Source organism: Coccinella septempunctata, chromosome 5 (genome assembly GCF_907165205.1).
Source record: "Coccinella septempunctata chromosome 5, icCocSept1.1, whole genome shotgun sequence".
NCBI lineage: Eukaryota > Metazoa > Arthropoda > Insecta > Coleoptera > Coccinellidae > Coccinella > Coccinella septempunctata.
In genome coordinates, this window is record NC_058193.1 from 10,536,968 (window position 1) to 10,558,413 (window position 21,446).

At 35.2% G+C, this 21,446-nt stretch overlaps 2 protein-coding genes and 1 long non-coding RNA gene across 3 annotated transcripts in view; 2 read left to right on the forward strand and 1 right to left on the reverse strand.

Annotated features, from left to right (window-relative positions):
* The window catches only part of LOC123313567, a 220,191-nt gene that overhangs the window by 112,174 nt on the left and 86,571 nt on the right, over positions 1-21,446 (forward strand). The gene's annotated exons all lie outside the window — the stretch shown is intronic.
* On the reverse strand, positions 2,212-7,422 carry LOC123313576. Its single transcript, XM_044898520.1, has 2 exons — positions 6,826-7,422; positions 2,212-2,869 (listed from the first exon to the last, which is right to left on the reverse strand). Exons 1-2 carry the CDS (start codon positions 6,829-6,831, stop codon positions 2,240-2,242), a joined length of 636 nt encoding a protein of 211 aa, XP_044754455.1. The 5' UTR covers positions 6,832-7,422; the 3' UTR covers positions 2,212-2,239.
* The window catches only part of LOC123313584, a 32,895-nt gene continuing 22,881 nt past the window's right edge, over positions 11,433-21,446 (forward strand). Inside the window, exon 1 of the long non-coding RNA XR_006537757.1 lies at positions 11,433-11,720. This is a non-coding gene — a long non-coding RNA (uncharacterized LOC123313584). The remainder of the gene's footprint in view (positions 11,721-21,446) is intronic.

Here is a 21,446-nt window from a genome sequence, read left to right on the forward strand (position 1 = left end):
GTCTCGTGTTGTAAAATCGATTTACATATAGGCTTTGACCTTTAGTTATGTAATCCAAAACGACGTGCACATATAAATTTCTTACTCTCAGTATATTACAGTTCTCATAAAGGTTGATCGAAGTGTAGTTGAACGGTTTTCTGCATATGATTTTCAATATCAAGTTTCGGCAGGTCATTACTCTTCTAAAAACATTATTGTAGGCTCCCCCCCATACGGCAATGCAATACCTCAAATTTGATTCGACCAATGAATAATACACGATTTTGAGCATCTCATTATTTAATATTTCGCGCAATTGATAGAATTCATAAAAAATATTTCTGATTTTTTTATTCAAAAAGGCAAGGTGTTCGTCCCATCTGAGATTTTGATCAAGAAATATACCTAGATATTTCATTTTGTCTACTCTTTTGATTTGTGGGCAATTGCATGTGCTGTGTGTACAAAGAAGATTATGAATTTTTATAATGGTTTGTGATGGCTGATCAGCCATTGTAGCACTGAAAGTCATAAAAAAGGTCTTGGTAAAGTTTAAGGCCAGGAGGCCATCACTCAACCACGTGTAGACTGCACTGACACCCCTCTCTGCCCGCTCATAGACCTCGTCCCAAGAATATAACACGAATTTCTTCGAAGATTTCACCTATGTTATTTATATAGATAAGGAAGAGGAGGGGGCCCAGAACTGTACCTTGAGGCACACCTGTATTTATTATCTGCATTTCACTAATTACATCATTAATTTTAACACACTGACTCCTTTCTGATAAATAGTTAATTAGTAAATTCAGTGGCCCTCCCCTTATTCCTACTTCCTCAAGTCTGTCGAAAAGCAACTCATGTGAGACTGTATCGAAAGCCTTAGTTAGATCAACGAATACTGCCAGATTTTTTTTCTCATTTCTTAAATTGGAATGTATTTCACTTACAAGTTCTAATATCGCATCCTCCGTATTTCTACCCTTTCGGAAACCAAACTGTTTGTTATAAAGTAAGTCGTTGCCCTCCAGAAAATTCGTGATTTTTTCTTTTAAGCATTTTTCGAAAACTTTCGCGAAGCAAGAGATGACTGATATTGGACGATAGTTATTCAACTCACACATTTACTTCCCGATTTGAACACAGGGGTGACAAGTGATGTCTTCCAGCCACATGGAATTGTTGAAGTAGCAAAAGATAAATTTATTATATGAAGCAGAGGTTCTAAAATGCTGTTATGGATGTTTTTAATCATCATTGATGTAATTCCGTCTTTTCCTGGGGCCGAGTGATTTTTCAACGTATTGATGTGTATAATTAATTCATTACGAGTAACCGGGCTCAAAAAGAACGAGTTCACCTTCTTTTTTTTTCTATACTGAATGCCCGAATTCCCCATTAAACCAGATTTTATTGTCTTACCTATGTTGATAAAGAAGTCATTGAATTCATTACGTACCTCTCTTTCATCTGTTATGTGGGAGTGATTTACTTTCAAATTGAAATTTCGAATTTTTTCCTTTTTTGGTGAGTTAGTTGCATCATTAATTAAATCCCAGATTTGTTTATAGTTATTTTTTGATTCAATAATTCTATATTAATAATATTCATTTTTTGCTGACTTTATAACCTTATTCAAGAGATTTCTAAAACGTTTGTATTCAAGTATTTCTGAAGCGTCATTCGAAGAGTTATGAATAAGTCTTTTCTTCATTGCATCTCTGTGTTTTATTGAGTTTAAAATTCCCTCAGTAATCCATGGTTTTCTCTTATGGTTTTTGCTCGATATAACAATGGTCTCTGTGTTCCTATCAATATATTAGATTGATAAAAACTACGTCGTATTGGCCACAAGCAAATGGTCAAGTAGAGAATATGAATCTATCCATTTTGAAACGACTTCAGATATCCTATGCGAATAGTCCTGACTATAAAAAGGAAATACAGAAATTCATTCTGATGTGCAATGTTACGCCTCATGGTACATCGGGAAAATCACCCTGAAAACTCATGTTTGGCAGGACTATAAAGGATCAATTACCACCCAAAGGTTACACCTTTGAAAATTGAAAAGAAAGGAGAGAATGTGGAAAACGGTGTCTCGTGATGATTAGGTGTCTATGGTCGAAAAACATTAGTTCCTTGGCGGATGACATTAGAGTTTAGTTTTTGAAAGGATTAATTGTAAAAGTTTGACGTTAATTGAATTTGTTAATAAGTTACTCAAACTCGCATTGGAAGTGTTTTCATTTTACGTTCAGGAGTCATAACAAATATTAAAAGAACAATTATTGAAAATAAAGGAAGGCATTGAATTTATAGATAAATCAATGCTTTGGTCGGTCGTTCCTATTTGCTTTAGATTTCCAATTTGGAATTCAGTTGTTTCTTCTTGTATCGAGGTTGATATTTTCTGAGCTGTGTCTAATTTGTTCTTCATTGAATCTTCTATGTATCCTTCGGCAACCATCGTGGATTTCCAGCCCCCGTGTCGCTTCAGTGTTCTTATGTCTCCACCAGCATCGACGAGTATGGTTGCCGAAGATCTGCGGAAGCTATGTTCATAATATTCATTGCAATTTAGCAGCTTCAGAAACTCAGCTATTTGCTTTCCCATTATCGTGAATTTGTTTATATCAATCCTTTGTGAAGTGCATTTTCCATTTTGATAGTTCAGAAAAAAATAATTAGAAGTTACATGTGCTGGATGCAGTTCTATGTATTTTTTACAAATCCGGTAAAAATCCTCATTTATAGTGAATTTTTTACTGATTTTTGCTGTGGTATTGGGCACGTTTACCAAGACAGCTGATCCAATGTCTTGTATTTTCATGTTATACAATTCATTTGCTCGGCATGCACCCATAACACCCATTATCATTGTAACCTAATAAAAAGAATGATATTTCATGAATATAAATCGAACGACTCCTTTGTTGAAGCTGGAAAGGTTTTTCAGCAAGCATTCGTTTATTTTGGTTCTATGATAATTGTATATTTCATTTAATATCAAAATACATAGGACTTGTCAATAAAAAAATAAGGTGTCAATCAATTTGTCAATTATAATATTGTAAAACTTTATTCTGAATAAAATATACTTCAACATGGTAGCAGAGCGTGGTTAAGAAACAGAATAAAAGTGAAGTTATAAATTGCAAAAGAGTTAAACTGAGAAAATGGATGCAAGTAAAGTACAAATTGGTTTGCTTGAGGGAAAGTCAAACTGGTCAACCTGGAAATATAAATTGTGCATTTTGTTAAGAGGAATTAAAGGTGGTTTAGAAGTTATCGAAGGAAAATTGGAAGCCCTTAAATCCTTACCAGAAGATGCTACAACTGATGACAAACAGAGGTATGAGAAAGACTTATCTGGTTTCAATCAGGCCGATACTAATGCTCTATTAGTTCTAACTCTGAACATGACACAAGAAACTTTAGAAAAAGTAATGCGTTTCACATCCGCTAGAGAAATTTGGCTGGAATTGCATAGACTTTATGATGGCAATGTTGAGGACAAAACATATGACCTGTGCATGCAATTCTTTAGCTATGAAAGACAAGCAGATGATGATATAGCAACACATACATCGAAACTAAAGAATCTTTGGGATAAACTTAAAAAAGAAATTTCGAAGGACAAAGCCCAGCGAGCACAAACATCCCTGGGATGTTTTGGGATGTTTCGAAAATGTTGGCATGAGGATGTTTCTTTGAAACGTAATATGCACTTCCCAAAGAGGTCTCCAAAGGCTATTGGAAATCTTTATTTGTTCTGTTCTGTGCCATCTGTGGCATTTCTTCGTCTACCTACTGAGAGGTACTGTCGTGTTGAAAATAATGTAAACGTGTGGATATCTTCTCTTGGCGTCGCATAGTTTGCCTTGGGAGGTTTATTCCAAACAAACAATATACAATTCACCTATTTCATTTTGCCGCCATTTCCACTTTCTTCGTAGTTTGGACTGTGGACTGTTCGGAGTTGAGAGTTGATTGGTGATTTGTATAATATTAACTACTTCTGTGTTGGTTTTGATTGTGAATTTAGGATCGATCTCTTCATAGTAACCAAATATAACCAATTAATAAGTAAGTATTACATGAATTAAATGTATAGTATAATGTCCAGAAACATACATATAACCTCAAAAGAATCCACGCTGCGTGGTTAATATTATTTGTGTATTTGGGACTAGGTATAAGAGATCATTGTATTTTGGTTGGAATAATCGAATGGTATATGGAAGGTTATTATAATTATTCAAGAAATAACTTTATAATGTTTGAAGCCATATCATCGAGGATTTCAACATATTTCGATAATCTATCTCTGCCGTTGATAATTCCCAGAATATTTTGTAAGATTACTCTTCCGACGATGATAATAATCATTCATCACTTGTGAATCAAAAAATAATTCAAATTGTCCCAGAAAAGTTCTTGTTTTTGAAAACTCCTTTAAATTGTTCCATCTTTAAATACCAGTACAAATAATTAAATAAATAAAATCGTTTCGCAAATCAACCTGGTCAGGAGCTATATACAACTCAAATCTTCCAGATCCTTTCATGCAGCTATTTTCTCTGTTATTTTAATTGGAAAAAATCATCTTAACCTTCATATATTTTGTGAATTAATTGTTTGAATTGTTTTCATTTTGTAGATGTGTTCCATAAAAAATTCCAAATCACTAGGAAAGTATTCGAACTCTATGCCAAAGATTGGTTTAGGCATATTAGGCAGAGAAGGAGGGACGATAAAATGAAGGGAAAATAAATTTTTCATAAATTTTTTTCCCTTTCGGTACATCTAAAATTATAATCAGTTTGTTTTCTATTATTTCTGTTTTTTTTATGTTAAATGTGATATTTCTTTTTGGGTATTTTTGGTTTTTTTTTTTGAATGTGATATATTTTTTTGTTTATTCTCCCTTTCTGTAGTATAATATTTATCAATTGTTTTTTTTTGTTCAATTTTTTATGTGAAATGTGATTTCTTTTCCTTTTGTACCTGTTGAAGTATCATTAAAATATTTTTATTCTTATATAGTATTCTGTATTTCATTTAAAAACTTTGTAGTTCATTTAAAATAGAATGTGGTATCCTCAAACATTCAAATGAAAGAAAAAAGGCCTCACAACAGAATTTCATATAAAGTCTTACAAACAGCGATTTCGTGTGCGCAAAGCGCTTTAGAAATGTTCTATTGTGTACATGAAAAGGCTATCAAAAAAACTTCTGAGTAGTTCTTTTTGTGACATCCCAGGGACATCCATATAATAGCCGCCTGCGGCGGACATTGGCTGTTCTATAAAAGTTCTATTCATGTATAAACAGAACATCGCAGTGGATGTTCAATGTCTCGAAATCTCTTACTTTTAACATCTCTGAGATGTTTTTGTGCTCGCTGGGAGTTAGTGCTGGAAATGCGTGTCAGTGTGATTTACCTGAAATTTTGCTTATTTGTAAAATATTAGAAACTCTACCTTCAGATTATTTCTCGTTCAAGTCAAGTTGGATGCTCGTATCAATCAAAGATAGAACAATAGATAATTTGACGAATCAATTGTGTGCTTATGAAAAAGCATTATCAAGCAGAAACGAGACTAAACAGGAAGTATTGTATACAGCAAACAAAAGGAGTAATTTGTTTTGTAAATACTGTAAATCACGAGGACATAAAATAAAGCAGTGCCTGAAATGGAAGGCAGATGGCAAGCCACCAAAACCTGACAAAACTGATAGAGCTAGTGATGCAAAGAACAAAGTTTCATTATTAGCCGTTTCAAAAGTTGTATTGTTGTGTGAAAATGATAAAGAAAATTGGTACGTGGATAATGGCGCAACCAATCACATTACCAATCAAAGTGACGTTTTTGAGAGCTATTTACCATTTAACAATCATCATCAAATAACAACAGCAAATGGAGAGTCAGTACCAGCATTAGGAAAAGGTACAGTTAGAGTGAAAACAAACGTAAACGGAAGAATACAAGTTTTTCCTCTGACTGAAGTGTGGTATGTTCCGAGTATCAAGAAAAACTTATTTTCAACATTGTCAGCACAAGATAAGAATCCAAACAGTGAATTCGTTTCAACAACAGAAGAATGTTATTTCAAGTTATCTGGAGAAGTAATACTTGTTGGATCAAGAAATTGTTCAGGAGGATTGTATAAACTTAAAATGAAGTCTTTAAAGCCAGAAAATTCCAAAGAAATTAATTTAGTTAATAATGATAATGTTTTACAGTTATATCATGAAAGATTTAGTCAACGTCAAACATCTGTAGCAATTTCCTCAACAGAGGCAGAAATAGTGGCTGCTAGTGAAGCTGCACGAGAAATGGAATGGCTAAAGCGTTTATTTAAGGAAATACTCAGTGTTCAGTCAGTTCCAACATTGATGGTGGACAACGAAGCTGCTATTAGACTGAGCCAAAACCCAGAATTCCACAGACGCACTAAACATATACACATAAGACATTTCTTTGTGCGTGAACTTGTTCTAGATGGAGAGTTGAAAGTTGAAAAAGTTTCAACAGAGGACCAACTGGCAGACTTAATGACAAAACCTCTGTTCAAACCAAGACTGCATACTCTCACAAAGAAAATGGGATTAACCAAAATATCCCAATGAGGGAAGGTGTTGAAGCTGGAAAGGTTTTTCAGCAAGCATTCGTTTATTTTGGTTCTATGATAATTGTATATTTCATTTAATATCAAAATACATAGGACTTGTCAATAAAAAAATAAGGTGTCAATCAATTTGTCAATTATAATATTGTAAAACTTTATTCTGAATAAAATATACTTCAACATCCTTCAATAGGGCCAGTTTTTTACCTTCATTGCAAGATACTTTTCAACACATGCCTCAGAAATAATTTTTTTCTTTTTAGCAAGAAAACACTAGCTTTTTTCGGCCGAGAACCTTCTAATTTCCTTTTCAAAAGTGAACGCAGTTTTTTATAACTTTCGATATCGATGCATTCATTTATAGAATAGAATAATGGGACCATAATGTTGATGGTTAGCTGATAATTTCGAGAAATATGCCAATAAAACTGCCTCAAAAAATGATTGGATTTTATTCGCTGCTCTTCAATCCATGAAATTGTTAAACACTTTTAGGTAGAGATTTCTTGATTTTTCCGGCAATAGATTCAATGTTGTAATTTTTGCAACATCTCTTATTTCCGGTGAAGTACACAACATTTTTCATCACTTTCGATGTCCATGATGAATTCAAGAACAATTACAATTTATGAGACGCAATTTTTTTCAAACAGACGTTTCAAATATTTTTCAATCTGTCAAACTAAATCGAATATGAAACATCATAGAAAACACATCATATGGATTAAGATGTCTAAAACACTGGTGTGTGCACTTGTCACTTTTTGCAAGCATCAACATTTCAGAAAATCGGGGATATGGGATCAGTTTCGTGGCGGCGCCACCATGTCATTTGCTTCGTTCTATCCTTGTTCTACCAAAGGAAGTCCAATGATACTCTGCCGTTTTATTTTGTTTTGCGTTGATATCGAACATCGATCAACGAATTCAAAATATGAACTGGCTCATTTTGTCAGCTGTTGCAAAAACAAATCTGTCAATATTTCAACACTATTGAATGAGGGTTCGAAGGAGTATTTACTATTTTTCTTCAAGATAATTTCCGTTTCACAAATTGAATTCATGAGGGGGGTAATTCAATATGATTTTAATGAAACACAGTTGATTGGTCAAATGTCCAATATATTCAGTTGACGGAAAGGAAATTTTCACTATATCTACTCATGAAGAATATTTGAAGAACAGACTAGAATAGATTTATGTATTTCTGTTTCTCAATACATGCCCGCAATTCACATTAGGTATTTCCAATACAGTTTCTTTGAAATATTGCTGAAGTTGCCATAAACCTAGCTATATCCGCCCCGAATGTTCATTCATCTGATTTGGTTCTGCCTCAAATTCCAACAACATCGAATTCTTAGCTGTAGTTCTTGATTGTATTGTTGAGTAAATGAATGTTCTACATCCCTTTCTTGAAACTAATACATTTTCACACACCAAAAATCGCTTATAAATACAACATATTCATAAGTCGTACGAAAATATTCAAATAATTTTCAAATATCAGTTGACAATGCTCTGTCAAATTCTGAACAGCGCTACCTACATTGGGAAAAATGAAACTGATCCGATATCCCCACGAAATTAAAAACAAAATCGAATCAGTGAATACACCAGAGTTTTAGACATCTTAATATGGATCTATTCGGTAAAGTCCCACATCGCCAGGTCTGTGTGGCGTGAAAGTCCTTGCCTTCCACACGGTGGTCCCGAGTTCGATTCCCCAACGAGATTTATTGGATGAAACATTTTATAGCATTTATTTCAAATCGTTTGATAGACTTCAACCTGTTGAATAATGGTTCATTATTCAACACCTATGATACACGGGTTGTAATATATCTATTATAATGCTTCTGAAAGCTCATATGTAAGGTACGGATTATAGGGTAGTCGTGGACAAAATGATTTTTTTCACCACAACTGCTACAAGTCTTTCCATACGCTGGGAAATTCCCTCGTCGATGTTTAGAATCACCACAAAAAAGGCAGTCTGTATAAGGATTTAACTCTATTAACTTAGATCTCTCACCTGTTGAAAATGTCTTTTCCTTTTTATATTTGCCACCTTTATTTACGCGATTTACACAACTGTCCGTTTTATGAGCAATCAGCTGCCATCTATTCAAGCGTTTAGATTGAATCGAAGCTTAATTTTCTCTTGCCACACACAATCGTTTATTCCAAATATTAGCTGATCGCGAAGCCTTTCATCTAAGCCTGCCGAATCCGCAATCACCTGCTAAAGCTCGTAAACGGTAAGAATATTCGGTTATGGTTTCACTATCATTACGGAAACAACCGGCAAAGTTTATTCTTTCAGCAAAAATGTTCTTTATAAGTTTTTGTTGGTAACTTAGCAGGCTTAACAAAGTTCGATAGAATTTTAGACCCATGCGGTCCCACCCTCGATTGTAGCAAATTACGTCTTATTTCAGCTTTCCCTGCTGCCATTAATCCATTCATTTCTAGTTCCAGTCCAAATCGTTGTAGATAATAGTCCCACTATTCCATTACAGGTTCAAATTTGTCAAAACGAAACTTTTTATACACTTCACTATCGCTGTCCGATATTGCACACTCCATAATTCGAAAGAAAGTTCAGTTCTAATCTTTACCCGTCGTCGCCAATGTAAGATTACGAGGTAGTCTTCACAATGTAATGATACACTTTGTTTAGGCAATGTTTATTTAACCTATACTATATGTGTTTGTATATAATAGGTATATACTATAAGCTAATTCGGGTGCTAATACGTGTCGTACGTATATTGCGCGTCCTGGTACATCCCGCTTGCTTGGCAAAAATGCAACTGCTCTCCTGTTGACCTCGGGCGATCTTCGCGGCAGCAATATAAGTGGGAGGGAAATATACCAGGTGTTTTCTTCCACCATGGAAATATACTACACCTGGTATTTATTGAATTTATAATACCCTGTGTTATCCATTCTTTTTTCCTTATATACTTGATCTTCAAGTTAATCAGAGATGTGTTCTCCGAAATAAGCCTATTCAAAATTTCTAAAAAATTAGAGGTTGCCTGTTGTACCCCGTCGATGTTGTAATGTGTGCTTCAATACCAAAAGTCAGACATGTCTTCAGATTTACATGGTCAATTTTTTTATAAGTGCAATTTATCAAATGATCCATAGAATCGTGAGACACATCGGAACTCAGGATTGTTGCCCTGTGGTCTGTTATAAGCGTATCCAAAACAAAGCCACTACAGTTGTCGAAAACATTACTTTTGGCCCTGATAAAAATGTGGTCAATACATGATTTGGCCGAACCCTGAATTCTGTTGTAACAATTTATCATGGAAACAAAATTGAACTCGCTCATCACATTCAGGTACCTACACATAATTTTCCGCGTTACTATCCAAAATATCGATGTTGATGTCTCCCACAATAATTTCTAAATCATACTTATTTTGCGCTGCAGACAAATATGTATATAAATTTTCAATGAACTCAGCTCCACTCAGCGACGGTGACCTATACAAAGCCAATATTTTCACACTTCTTCCATTGCCTGTGCCTATGATCAACTCAATAACTGTGCATTTATCAAAAGATAAGTTAGATAAAATCTTACAATTTATATCTTCTTCTCGTATTTGTATTTCAAGAGTTCCACAGATTTTAACAACAGCCTCAACGTACCATCCTCGTCATCCTCTCATAAGAGAAATTCTCGTTCTGAGCATGAGACACAAATCCACTTTTCTTTTGTTAAGCCCTTATCAATCTCAGAAAATTCATGATTGAACACAACTGTGAGCACTTTCGATGATATGTCGTTCAGGGGGTGGTAAGGTGGAAGAGATAACACTGGCCGGTCACAGTTTATTATTCCACCATTTGATTAGTACAATGATATTAAATCTCAATTGTGATTCTGAATCGACTAGTCTGCTAGTTATATATCGGTACAATAGACCAGACCTCATATTGCTCAATAAGGATGAGGACAGAGCACTATTAATCGACGTGGCAATTCCAAATAATAACAATCTCCTAGATAGGCACACTGAAAAAATTTCAAAATACAGAGATCTCGAGGAACAAACCAGAAGACAGTGGAAGCTGAAAGATATAAAGACCATCCCTATTGTCATTTCATCTACAGGCCTGATAGAAACTACTAGAGAACTTGAGGAGACTTCAGTTGGACGAAAATAAATAAAGAGTCATGCAGAAGGCGGTACTGCAATTTTTTTTTTTTTTTTTTGTCTTCTTCTTTTTGTAGATTTATTCCCGGTAACGGGATACAGCAATGAATGAATGAATTCATCGACGTGGCAATTCCAAATAATAACAATCTTCTAGATAGACACACTGAAAAAATTACAAAATACAGAGATCTCGAGGAACAAACCAGAAGACAGTGGAAGCTGAAAGATATCAAGACCATCCCAATTGTCATTTCATCTACAGGCCTGATACCGAAGAAACTACTAGAGAACTTGAGGAAACTTCAGTTGGACGAAAATAAATAAAGAGTCATGCAGAAGGCGGTACTGCTCGGAACGGCGAAAACTGTACGCAAGTAGGGGAGAGTTCCTTTGAACTGGACAGCCGATGAACCGGACGCTACAGTTTTCTACTACACTCGATAGCAATTTAGCATCGCTTACGTTTACGTAAGGGGAAAATGGGATTTATCCCATTTTCGCAGCATCGATCGAGATGTCTTGTAAAATGGCTGACCCTGTGGCTCGCGCCTTGTTGCGAAAATGGGATTTACGTAAAGGATGCCAAATCACTATCGAGTGTTTTAAAAAACTATAGCGTCCGGTTCATGGGCCGTCCAATTCAAAGGAACTCTCCCCTACATGGGGAATGCAGAGGAACACCGTCTGCTCCGACAGGAAGTGCGGGTGGAGCAGGAATCCAAGCTACATCAGGGAAGCGAGGAGCGACCTGGACCGGACCACCACCACGAGCCCGAAAACCTGGAAAGGGCTCCAACAGAGCTTAATCCTTTTGATATCTGAGATATCTGGGATAAGTGAATTTTCCTCTGGAGTGGAGTGTGAAAGCCGCAAGGCTAAAGTCATAATAAATTATTTATTAATCCTTTCAGACATAACAAGGTATGTTTAGGACAAGTCATAAATACAATATAATTTAGACAATTTCTAAATTATCATTATAGTACTCATTAACACTATAAAAACATTTCTGTAGAAGTAAAGACTTAACAACTTTCTTGAAATTAAATATATTGAGTGACTTAATATTACTAGGAAGATGGTTGAATATCTTAGTACACTGATACTTAGGTGACATTTCAAATTTTGAAGTCCTATGTTTAGGAATTGACAATATTCCCTTTTTTCTAGTATAGGGAACTCTAACGATTTGTCAAAATCGTCGACAGCGTTCGCTGTCGTGGGGCACACAAGCTTTTCCTTCCATTGATTCGCATGCTGTTTTGGTCGAGTATTGTGTTTTGTGGATGTCTTTGGAAAAAATGTTCTTCCCGATGATTGATTAGAGTGATTAGACTATAACTTTCTAAGAAATGCCTCTTTACACTGATACTAAAAAGCTTTGTGTGCCCCACGGCAATGAACGGTCAGCTGATTTTGACAAATCGTTAGAGTACCCTATTATGGTGTAGGAAATGTTATAATTTCCTCGAAAATAAATTCACATGCCGAATTCCTACAACAAATTCGACGAGAAAATCAAAACGGAGAAACATAGGAAACCACTCCTCCTTCGTCGTACAATTTCATTGGTGCAGAGAAAATGTTCCGAAAATGGTATAAAAAGAACCCATATGGAAAGCAAAGATCATTCATTCAGTCACATTCACACTCAGCGATCGAGACAGACGACCACCAGCTAAGATAATTACGCATATCGTTTCCGCATTCCAAGCCTGCACACAAAAGGTTTTTCTCAAAACCACTCCAGCTACTCGAAGACCTGCGGTCCCAACACATCTGTTAACAATTATCAGGGCGACACTTGACCTGCATCCCGAGCCTGCATTCCGGACGTCAACAGTGACCGCACATTAGGGCGAAACAAATTCGTTTTTGTTAAAACGACATTTCATATATTTTACTCTTCAGGGCAACCCTCATAAAGTTGGGTTGAATAAAAACTGTGATATTCTCTTTTGAAATATTTTATTTCAATTCCCTTTTCCCTGGTAAAACTAACGATAGTTCCAGCTCAACAGACTATTCAACCCACAATGGGAATGAAAGCTTGAGAGTTTTGCAAGACCACTCTCATTTTCCTTAACAAAAACTAAACATCTAAAAATGAAAATGGAAGCCAGTGTCAATATCCTATTTTCCAAGAAAATTGGTCTACAGGAGGATCGTGGAGATACATTGAATACCATACGCAGAATTCTTTTTTGAATGGTAAAAACTCTAGCAACATCTGTCGAATTTCCCCATAGCAAGATATTATACGATAGTTGCCTACATACTAAACTATAGTAAACATTCATGAGTGAACTCAAGGAAAGCAAATATCTGACTCGATTTATTGCATTGTAAGAACTGTAGAGCTTTTTACATACTTCATCTATGTGTGCGTCCCACTTTAGATGTCTATCGATATTGATACCAAGGAACTTCGTGGAGTCCTTTGATGTTATGACAGAATCTGAATGCCAAATTACAAGGGCACTTTCATTTTTGGAAATTGAGAAGTAAATGCATTCAGTCTTATTCACATTGATCATGAAAGCATTAACATGGCACCATTCAACAAAGCAATGAATCAACAAATCGCACAACCTCTGTAGTTCTTCCATTGCATTCGCAGTAACTGCTAATGAGAAATCATCAGCAAACAAGATTGCTCTTAGTATTTTGGATAGCTTGGTACGAGTATTGGACTTTAAGCGACTTCATCAAATTTTCAGGAAGATCATTGATAAATATAAAAAACAAAAGCGGTCCCAAGACAAAGCCCTGAGGCACCCCCAATTTCAGATTATGTTTACTGGATGAACAATTTTGAACTCTGACAGATGCAACTCTTCCTTCGAGATAACTTCGAAATCATGAAATATTCCCCTGAATCCCAGACTGTAACATTTGTCCAATATGAACTGAAAGGAAATACTATCAAATGTCTTAGACAGATCAAAAAACAATCCCGCAACATAGGAGTCATTATCGAGGCAGGTATATACAAATTCAACAAATTCCAAAGCCCCAGTTTGATTTGAACGACTTGATCTAAAACCGTGCCGTGCAGCAGCAAGCAGTTGAAATCTGTCAAGGAATTTCATCATTCTATTGAACACCAATCGTTCAAACAGCTTGGAAAGACAATTGAGAATGGAAATGGGTCGATAACACTGATCGACAAAATTATAGCTTTGTTCTCCCACCTAAGGAAAATATATATATTTTGAATCTTCGTAGCCAAGGTATAAACGCACGATAAATAAAAAGTGGAAGTTAGCTCTTGTTGTTTTTTAATAATTATATTCATGATTTTTAACAAAAACAATGCATTATAATATTTGCAATGGTGTAAAAGATTCCGATCGCTTAGATCTTTTGTCTTCTCTGCTGTAGGACGACTCCAGTATTTCTCTAACGATGGACCAACAATAATCAGCAAGCATAGAGGGTTCCCCTTTGCCTTGGTAGCGTTTTTCGAATGACGCGATGTCTTGATGGAATCGCTCTCCATGCTCGTCACTTACGGCTCCCATATTTTGTGGAAAGAAATGAATATGTGATTGCAAAAAGTGCATTTTTAAGCCCGTTTGCAACAGCCGAGAATTCTCTAGAGAATTTGCTCGAAAATTCATGCGCCGTGAATTATATACCGTTGCATACGCACTTTCGGTAGAATTCTCTGTTCAGTTGCATACAAAATAATCTCTGCCGTTTTCTTGCGAGAATTTTGTAGAGAATTCTCCAGAGAATTCTCGGCTGTTGCAAACGGGCTTTGAGGACATGTTGCATCCCATTTTTGGATGAGCCTGTGACATCGTTTCGACGATATTTACATATTGCGGAGATTTGTGATTGCCAAGAAAATTTTTGGTCACTTCTGCAAAGGACAACCAGGCTTCTTTTTCAAAGTCATTCAATGCTGCCAGAAACCGAACTTGTTTCAATAGTTTGTTTATTTTATAAAGTATCGTAGGGTACAGAAGTGCGAACATGGACAATTCACGCATGTCTTTTATTTTGATAACGGGAGCTAAACAAACGTAAGTACTATTATTTTTGTAATAAGGTATGGAATACCTAACAAAAAAATATAAATCTCTTAGGTGGGACATGTTGCATCCCATTTTTTGATGAGCCTGTAACATCGTTTTGACGATATTTACATATTGCGGAGATTTGTGATTGCCAAGAAAATTTTTGGTCACTTCTACAAAGGACAACCAGGCTTCTTTTTCAAAGTCATTCAATGCTGCCAGAAACTGAACTTGTTTCAATAGTTTGTTTATTTTATAAAGTATCGTAGGGTACAGAAGTGCGAACATGGACAATTCACGCATATATTTTATTTTGATAACGGGAGCTAAACAAACGTAAGTACTATTATTTTTGTAATAAGGTGAGGAATACCTAACAAAAAAAATATAAATCTCTTAGGTGGGAGAACCCTTGTTGAATAGTGTAATTAGCAATATCAAATACATCACCTTTTTTATGAACAGGAATGACAGTGCCCCCCTTGAGGACATCAGGAAAAACTCGTAGTAACTGATCTGTTGAACAAGTAAGCCAACTGTCGACTAATATCAGCACGTATCATCTTTAAGATTCTTGCAGAGACGAAATCACTACATGAACCATTATCATTTTTTAGAGATCACAATACATCAACCACCTCATGCTCCAAAACTGGATGGAAGAAAAAGTTATTATTCAGCATACATGAAGTGGTACAGGAAGTGGACAATGCATTATTATAGTAACGATTGAGGCTTGACTCAGCAACCGTTGTAAAATGGTTGGCAAACATCTCAGCCACAGTTCTGGCCTCATTAAACAAAACACCGTTTACAACAAGCGCTATAGATTTTTGTTCAGTACTTTTTCGACCTGTCACAGTATTCACCAGATTCCACACAGTTCTATTTTTGTTGGTAGATTTTTCAATAGGTTACGGCACTAATTTAATTTAGCATTTCTTATCAGATTATTAAAAGAATGTTTAGCTCTTTTATACAAATTATAAGTAGATTCGCTTCTGATATTGATGTGTAACCAATGAAGATTTTTCAAGTCACATTTTGCAGAGATAATTTCTGGAGAAATACATTTTTTGCCATTATTGGTATTGTTGGCATTCCTTATGAGAGGACAGCAAGTTTCAAAAGATTTTTGAATCAAATTCATGAACGCTTCAAAGCATTCGTCAACATGTGGATATTTATAGATTTCCTGGAAATCACAATTTGAAATACAAAATTTTAAATCCTCTAGATTTCGAGGACTCAAGTTTCTAACTAACTTTGATACACTAGAATTTTTTACGGCCCAATTGATTTTTAGGTCGAGTGAAATTAGCCCGGTGATCACTGATATAACGTTCATTAACTTTAACATTACAATCTAGTAAATTTGCATTTGTTAAAACGTAATCAACTTTGGAGATTGATGTATGGCCAGTGATATCCGTGAAGACCCTGGTTGGATCAGTTGAGGAAACGTTCATATTGAAACAATTCATTAAATCGACGAGCAACTTACGATTTGCACAATCAACTTTCAAAAAATCAACGTTCAAATCCCCACATAAAAAAATCATATCAGCTGAAGTGATGCAATGATTCAGAGCAACCGAAATCCTGTCCAAAAAAAATCTCGAAATCACCAGAACCAAGCCGATAAACACTTAAGATGGCTATTTTAACATCACGAGTAGCCACTAAGATTCCACTAATTTCGCATTCCATTTCTTCGGAAAAACGCGACACACACAGACTCTTCACAGATAGACCAGGTCTTATGTAGATCATAGATCCCCCGTGAACTCTTAAGGGGCGGCAGTAGTAATCTGCTTGGATGTAACCAGGGAGAGTCATAGTTTTGACATTATAGGGATTACACCAGTGCTCAACAAGACTTATCACATCAGGCTTTTCTTCAGTTACAAGTAATTCAAGTGCATCCAACTTATTTGAAACGCACTGTACATTCAGTTGTATGATTTTAAATTTTTCCTTAATACGAGTGGAAAGACATTGTGTTGAGCCATTGACGAAGCAGGGTCCTTCATAGGTTTCGGCTGAAAAAACGATGGACACTTGCCCTTTTTGGCCAATTGGATCCGTCCATAGCTTTTTTATACTCTGAGCTCCGTAAAAGAACTTTAAACGACCAGTAACTGTCAGAATATCTTGAGACAAGTTTCTCGCATTTTACATTAGAAAAATTCGTAGTGAGAAAACTTAGTCTATTAAACTACTCCCAATGACCTGCATACTAGTACGTTTTCTATTCGACTTCCTTCGGGTGATATCATGCCATTCCATCTCGTTCTTCTCTTTGACTATTCGGGACACCACTTCAGCCTGCTCAGAAATCAGTCCGATATTATTTCTTTTACCAGAAGTGGCAACCGACGATTCAGTCGAAGGGGCAGAAATTCTCGCCTCGGACGTATTTTTCCTGGGACCTGCGGTGCAGTAGACTTCGCGAGACCAGTAGTTGCAGTATCCTCAACTTCAACAACACTGCACGATTCCACTGACATGACGATGTTCGCATGTTTATTTAGGCTGTCAATCTCTATATTTTTATTATTCAGTTCCTCTTCAAGAGTAGAAATCTTGAATCTTAAAAGCGAATTATTCTCCATGAATATTGAATTTTTTTACGAATTTTTTTACGAATTTATTTCCAAACATCAACCATTTAAAATGGGTGAAACGGGACATTAGGTATCACATATACGACGATTGTGAATTATGATGACTTAAAATCACTCATACATCATCTAACGATTTGCTTCAAATTCTGAAAACCTTTCATCCAGAATTACCTTCAGATACTCCTACTCTTTTAAGAAATCCAAGAAAATCAGTCGAAGCAGGACATTATATTCATTTTGGACTCGAAAGTTGTTTGCGTAAGCTCATGTCCAAATTTTTTCACCACAGTCAAGACATTGATCATTAGTCAACATTGTTATATCGAAGAGTTCTTCTAGCTATTTCTATCCAATACTGTGTAGTATTTATCAACATCAGGGGCCTGTCGAGATCATTGGAGTGTATCACGGTTATGAAAAACCAAAAAATTGTAATGATTTCGTTAATGATGCTATTAATGTTACACATAAAGGGTTTCATCATCAAGGTAGAGTTTATTCTGTAGAGATTAAAGGATTTATTTGCGATGCTCCTGCTAAATCCTACATCACATATACAAAAGGTCATACCTACTGGCTATATGTCTTGTACCTACCAAATTTCAAATTGATGGTATTTATCCCAACACTGTTCGTTTTTCTACTACATCAAATCTGAAATTACGAACTGGTATTGTATATAGATCAGAACATCAACAGGTACTTCTCCTCTTAAAGATATTCCTAATTTAGATATGATTGAAAACTTTCCTCTTGATTACATGCATCTAATTTGTCTTGGATGTGTTGAAAGTTGATTATGTCCCTCTGGTCAAGTGGAAAGCTTTCTGCAAAACTTCCTTTCACAGAAATATCTGAACTTTCAAATCGTTTTTTAGATCAATAAAAAAATTTCCCAACATAAAACCTCATTAGCATTTTTGTGAGTAGGAGATAGAAAGCATCAGAATTTGGGCAAATTTTACTCTATACAGACCCTGTTGTGCCATGGAATATATTGCCAGAGAAAAAATATGAAACCTTCATGGTTCTACATATAGCTATAACCATTTTATCTTCTGAAAAACATTTAAGATACATGGATTATGCTGATGAACTGCTGACCTATTTTGTTGAAACTTTTATTCTTATTTTTAGCAATCAATATGCGTCTCAAAATATAAACTATTTACTTCACCTAGTTGATGATGTTAAACTTTTTGGATAAGTTTAGCGTTTCGCGCTTTTGATTTCGAAAATTACATGCAAACAGGAAAAGCCTCTTCAACAGTTGTTCAACAGAAAGACAGCACTAGCTGAATGCGCAGAACAAACATCATCTGCCGATTTTCAGCAATGTAAAAAAAAATCATTCTGACGGGCCTCTTCTTCCAAAATTTTCAATCGATGAGCAATTTGAACAAGTGTCTCTACAAAATTACATCTTGTCTATCAGAGAGCCTGATAATTGTTGTAGTTTGAAAACAGATGAAATTGTAAGTATTTGTAATTCTGTGTCAACAGATGAATTTATAAATGAAGATAATTTTTTGTAATACCTTGTGAGTCATCAATCTTGGACATCTTTTCAGTAAGTATGGATATATGCTCAGTACGATATACGCAAATGGAATGTAAATTATGTTTCATTTAAGTGTGTAAAATTGAAATTTTTTTTTAAATTCGTTAAAATGCCCTTATTACATGCATCAAAATTTTTAATTATTTTGTAAGTTGATAACTGCACCGCATTTTTGATCAACTCTGATTATTTATATACAGGGTGTCCCAGAACTCAACGTCAAGCCGAAACGGGGTGACAGGATTGATTGTAACCATCATAGGAAAAATCAGAAAAAAATCTATCCCATGCAGTTTGAAAATTATGGGCATTTAAAAAAAATAAAAATTTGGTCGAAGTGTAACCATTTTTTGGTTATTATGGTTCATTTCTATTATTTTTGTTCATTTATGTTTTGGAACCGTAACCCTAAATAACATTTCTAGAATCACAGTCAGAAATAATGCCACAATTGACCCAAGTTTCTCAGAATTAATACTATTTGTTAAACTATGAACTTAAAATTTTCAAAATTTGTCGACTCTGACAGGCCCTTCTTTGAAAAAAATGTACTTGAGTGCCTTGGCAAATGCCATTAAAAGTTGGCGCATTTAATCAGAATTGTAAAATGGTACAATACTTGTTAGTTTCATACTAAAAAAAAAGAAGAAAAAAATAAAACCTCAAGTAACCCGATTTTTGCTAACCCATTCTACTCAGTCAAAATGTTTTTTATTCGCACAAGTTCTTGGTAGGTTCTTGATTTTACGGCAAAATGATGAAAGAGATGGATAGTGGACATGTTTGCTAAGAGCGAGCGAGACTGATACTGACGGATATGCCCGGCTAATAAGTAGATCTTTTTTAGGAAGATGAAGGGCGTGTATTGAGGCTGATGGTAAACAATTTGAACATTTGTTATAATAAAAAATGTTATTACCCTATCTGACTTTTATTCCAGTATACCTAAACTAAACTATGTCAAGGTTTTTCATTATTTTATTAATTTTACTTACTTTTGTTGACTTTGGTAATAGTGGTGCACTATCAGTCTCGCTCGCTCATGGCAAACATGTCCACTATCCATGTCTCTCATCATTTTGCCGTAAAATTCAAAACCTATCAAGAACTTGTGCGAATAAAAAGCATTTTGACTTAGTAGAATGGGTTAGCAAAAATAGGGTTACTCAAGGTTTTTATTTGTTTCTTCTATTTTTCAGTATGAAACTAACAAGTATTCAGTTTCTGTAAACCCTTTGGCGTCTACCATTATCATAGATAAAATAATAACAATTTTGAGCCTTATTATTGGTAGATACTATATTTATACTGCTAATAATAACTAAGAAATGGATCACGCCTTCATAGTAAAGCAGGTAAATAATAATCAAATTAATTCAGATGCATAACATCCGCAGATAATGAAATCAACGAATGTAACGATCTAAATCGAACTAACAAACTATCATCGCTCGAATCATTACCAGAAATTTCATTTCGCCGACAAAGAGTAGATGCTGACCATGGTTTCGGTCTTATTTGACCTCGTCAGAGCAACAAAACTCATTCGTCAGCGAAATGCTATGAATTGCCGGCTCCTTTTATTCCATATCAGTAGCGGGTATGGTGTATAAATACATCGTACCGACATCTGATAGAGAAACGGGAACCAACCCAATTCAATTTCCTAACTCTCAGAGCGAAGATAGCAGTATGCATCCATATGCTTTATTCCCATATTGCAGATATCGTATATTACGATAATCAAGCAAGGGAAAAAGCGCGGAAATGTTCGGATCATGACAGTAACCGATCTGTCGCGTACATGGAAACTAAGAAATGGATCACGCCTTCATAGTAAGGCAGGTAAATAATAATCAAATTAATTCAGATGCATAACATCCGCAGATAATGAAATCAACGAATGTTACGATCTAAATCGAACTAACAAACTACCATCGCTCGAAGCATTACCAGAAATTTCATTTCGCCGACAAAGAGTAGATGCTGACCATGGTTTCGGTCTTATTATAATAATAATATTTATTGATTCCATTAGATTACATATATAACGTAAAATTGGGATAGGTCAGAAACATTGAATAGATAAATGGTTAACCCTTACAAAATTCTTTGAAATCACCTATATTGTAGGGCTCACAGTTTAAAATCACAGGATACAAGGCTTTCTTAAATTTTAAAGGGTCAGAAATATTTCTAATTTTAGGAGGCAACATGTTGAAAATACTCACTGCCATATATTCTACGTTTTTTTCTCTTAAAGTAGTTTTGTGTGCTGGTACAGTATAAGGAAATATTCTTCTAGTAGCATTTAAATTTTTGTAAGGCTCGAAATAATGTTTGTGTTTACAGAAAAAAATCATTAATCTAAATATATATAAACCATAGATAGTTAGAATATTATTGCCTTTGAAGAATCCCCTACAAGATTCTC